At 30.6% G+C, this 4455-nt stretch overlaps 1 protein-coding gene across 1 annotated transcript in view; it reads left to right on the top strand.

Annotated features, from left to right (window-relative positions):
* LOC113228518 overlaps positions 1 to 3621 on the top strand; it is a 56815-nt gene extending 53194 nt beyond the window's left edge. The window contains exon 6 of the mRNA XM_026461856.1: positions 3317 to 3621. Coding sequence (XP_026317641.1) covers positions 3317 to 3402 — 86 coding nt within the window. The 3' untranslated portion in view covers positions 3403 to 3621. The remainder of the gene's footprint in view (positions 1 to 3316) is intronic.
* The last annotated feature ends 834 nt before the right edge of the window (positions 3622 to 4455 follow it).

Below are 4455 nucleotides of genomic sequence, written 5' to 3'. Positions count from 1 at the left end.
AATAACTATTGTGACTATAGTGAAAAAATAGGGTGGTTTGCATTAATATTAGACATAACTGGTTGAAGACTGTACCACCTCAGTCAACCGTGACCATGGGACCTGTAAAGGGCCCGAAACGTCGGTTTGTTTGAAAAAACAAATATACGCGATTTAGATCCGGAAAAATAGTTTCATTTCCTAATAGAAATATTATTTTATTGTTGATGAACATGCATCGTGAACATCGTCTTCATCTTTAGCCTGACTTCACGCACTTCTGGGTACAGGCTTCCTGTAGTTTGTGATCCTGTACCTTGTGCTAGTCTCACCCATCTACGCCCCGCAACTTTGACGATGTCGTTAACTCATCTTGCTACAGAGGGCCTACCACAACCTCTTGAAACAATGTTACTTTAACCTCATATTGACTTTTCGTACCATAACCGGCTTAAAATAAGCTTATTATAATGTTAAAACTATGTTTTATTGGCAGCTTTGTGACTATTCATTCACTCAGTTCGTACTATGACATGACTTTAACATTAAAGTACTACTGCTCTCATGTCAAATTTAGCGATCTTAAAATAGTTACAATGTTGCAATGGAAACAATATTATTATTTTCAGTTTTATTGTCTTAATATTGATTTGTATTGAACTTATTTATTTACATATATCTCTTCAATATTTTGTTTATTTTTTTATTTAATAGTACATAGGAAATAATTTCTCGTGAAATAAAAACACGCGATGTTTATTTCGTAAAATTATGACAGCGCCACCTATATGCTCCTTAGCGAAGCTAACAGTTGACACTAAACCGTAATTCCGAATTCACAACGTGACTATCAAGACTCAGCTTGTTTTAATTATTTTTCTTCATGAAAATGCGGAAAATTATTGAAAACAACGTAATCTTAATAGATTTTATTGTTACATGCTTTTCTTTTTTTAACAGTCACAATTCTTTGAATGTAAATAACATTAAGACTTAAACATTATACTACGATAAGACGATTCGGAACATTAAATTTCATTATATAGTTCACATTGCGTTATCTCTTTCCTATTTTTAGTAAGGAATAGACAATATTGGGAAATCATTCGTTTTTTCAATCACTTTAGCAATAATACATTACTTGGTTGACAGGTTTGTCATGGTACGAATATGAGTAATATTATAATAAGCTTACATTGAAAAAAGATTGTTTTTGGAAAGTTTATGGTAGGCCCCCCAGGACGTCTTACGTATCCATAACCATTTCTTGGCCACCACTCGGTTATCGCTTTACTCTATCTGTCTTCACCACGTTTCGCAATATGTCCTCCCCAGCTCCATTTGAACTCGTACTTTCCAGATATTTAAGGTTGTTAAAAATAAGTGTTTTGTTTTCGTCATTATTGCGAACATTATCTGTCAAATAAATTATTCAAAATATAACAAGTCTCGCATTATTATTTTATCGGAGACTCTTACAGAAATTTCTTGATATAATTTACTAGCACATAGGTATATTTCATTATTTTTGTTTCCTCTCTTTTTTTGTGCCCAATTGTCCATTGTTGTTTATATTTCCAAGGTTTCGTTGAGTCTGTTTCCGTCTGGATGAGTACATTGTTGGTAAATTGGTGCTTTATACAGATCCTTAATGAGGATTATTATATTATTTCGAGTTAATTTTATATTTAAGAAAAAATGTAAGAAAAAGAAATGATACAAAGAATATTATAAATCTATAAATATATTTTTTTTGTGATATCAAGTGTCGAAACGAACAAACAAATCGTGTGCCTGGTGGTAGCGATACGCCTGTCTATAGCAGTTCCAACGCCACTTAGCGCTTTGAATGGAAGGATCTGAGGCACTGCCACTGCGCTCGTCACCCTGAGACATAAGTTGACAAGTCCCATGTGCCTGTGTTTTTACTAGCACTCTTTCCGGTTTGCTCATATTAATGCTTGGCTTTAGAAATAGGAAGGATTCTAGGACTATTATATATTACATAATAGTACGTTGTAGGATATAAGTTATTCTAACATTTTTTATAATTAATTAGTACCCTTCATTTAAATATTTCTTGTACAAAAATAATATTATTCACATTGTTTACTCATTACTAACAATTTATTTATGGAGAATAATTATTATTGTAATAGATAGAGAGGTAGATAAAGAATAGCCATCATCAATATAATTTCGACAAAATGTAATTATTATTATTTTGTCATTAAGATAATATTGGTAATATCTTAATGACAGTATGACGTATTTAAACAAGACGCCTAAATGCGTTGTGGAATATTAATAATGGCAAATAGAAATTTGTCAGGATAATTTTTGACACGAGTTCCTCGTGTTTAGTTGTCGTAGATAATTAGCTACCTAAATACAGGGCGAAATAAAACTTATGAAGCTCAATCCACTACAAAGAAAAACTGTATTTAAGAAACTGCTTTTGTATTATGATTTTTTTTTTAACTATAAGCTGGATTTTGGAATTTCTTTTGTCTTGAAATGTAGATTTGATCCCTTAACAGCAAAATTTTATTAGTATGTAGTTTGTATGGCGCCATTATGATTCTTAAGTCACAGACAAGTATTGATAAATATAATAGTCATAAGTATTTTATTTTAACACAAAATGAATCTTAAAACGTAGTTACAACAAAATTGAAGAGTTTTTTTATAATTAGAGCTTAAATTATAATATACAGGTCCATTATGTGTTCGAGTTCTTACCACACACACGCACGCACTCACGCACGCACGCACGGACGCACGCACACACGCACGCACGCACCCACGCTAAACCATTCAAATTATAGTAATTTAACAATAATTTAAAAAAAACTACAGTTTGTTGAGTAGTGTATATTGGGCACTTCGTGGAAGAAACGCCGATTTATAAATTTCATTAAAAACAGCGAAAAACCAAAATTTTCAGAACTTTTGGGTAATATTATTTTTATATTACTTACATATTATAATTTATCAAATTTTTATAATTATGTTTACGTAAAATTTTGGTGAATAACAAAACTTTGGAGTAAACAGATTGAAAACACTCGATAATTTGAATCAAGAAATAACTTTTTTTATAAATTGACATTTAAGCCTTTTCGCTGTATATTTATATAACATAATATTTCGGGATCTAGTCAAAATTTATTTTGTTAATGCAATTTTAACGTTTAATAGTTATTATAACTAGTGAATCCTCTGGGTAAAAAGAACCTGCTGCTTTGTATTAGAATAAAGGTGGAAGTTCTAATATCGTTGTGAAAAACAAAACACAGAGGAACAGAAGTCTTACTAATGAATCCGTTTGTTTCAGGTACAGATGTGGGCGTTTCCCCTTGTATATTTTTGATTGGACTAATTTGGACTGTGAAAGAAATATCAAGGTTCATGAGCTTATGAGAAATAGTACGAAAATATGTGGTGATATTAGAAAGTAATTGTAGATAAACCATCGGCCTCAGTTTATAACAAAAACTAAATTTATTGTGAATTATATAATAAAACCTCTACACACTCTAACACTGTGTATCCTACAGTAAAATAACGGACAACTATGATTTACGTATCCACTAATCGAGTAAATAAATAAACTTTTTTTCAAATTGTCAGTGTGTTATCGTCATCGTAAATGTCATCAAGTATATAAATAATTAGGTGCATAATTAAGGAAGAACTTATCTGTAAATTTAAAATATATTAGAAAACAAGAAATATCTTTATGTGAATTCTATATAAATACGTATAAATCTCTAGTTAAGAAAAAAATCACAAACCTATTTATTTCTTAAAAGTGTAACGTTTGTGTAGCTTTTCTGAAGGTTAATTAGTTCTACAGAATAGTGATGTCGATTCTGAAGCATGCATTTCTGAATGTAAACTAAAGGTGTAATTAATCTAATGTGCTTCAACGTATGCAGTAACATGTAAGTTGAGGCGTACCAATGTAACACCATGCAATATTTTATTGCCAACTAATTATATTATTTAAGAAATATGTTTATCGAATACTTAGAGAATCTCAAATTCCCTGTATATGCGCTGTGAATAATATTCAAATGGACTGGTGATAATTTCAGTCCGAGGTTATAACTAACTTAACGTTTTCGGAATTTAGAAATGAGTTATCTAATACGTTTGTCTCTGATCACGATTTTTTTATTTTGTGTAAAAATATTAGCTGCGATAGCTAAAGTACATATACAAAATAAATTAAAAAATAACATAAGGCTTGTTATTATTATTAATACAAAAATCTAACAACACAAAGAAAATGTCCTTCGAACTGCACTACGTCCGTTGCCACCCCAGGACTACGGATCGAGATATTCATATTCAATAAAATAAATAACATAAGGATTTAATACAATCTATATAAAATTAATTTAATTTTAGAAATATGTGCATCAAAATCGTCATCATAGTAATAGTTAAGTGCGCATGCTACATCGTCGA

Source organism: Hyposmocoma kahamanoa, unplaced genomic scaffold (assembly GCF_003589595.1).
Source record: "Hyposmocoma kahamanoa isolate Upper Pololo Valley unplaced genomic scaffold, ASM358959v1 232, whole genome shotgun sequence".
Classification (NCBI taxonomy): Eukaryota; Metazoa; Arthropoda; class Insecta; order Lepidoptera; family Cosmopterigidae; genus Hyposmocoma; species Hyposmocoma kahamanoa.
The sequence above is the reverse complement of the archived record's forward strand: the minus strand, read 5'-3'. Positions and strand labels throughout refer to the sequence as shown.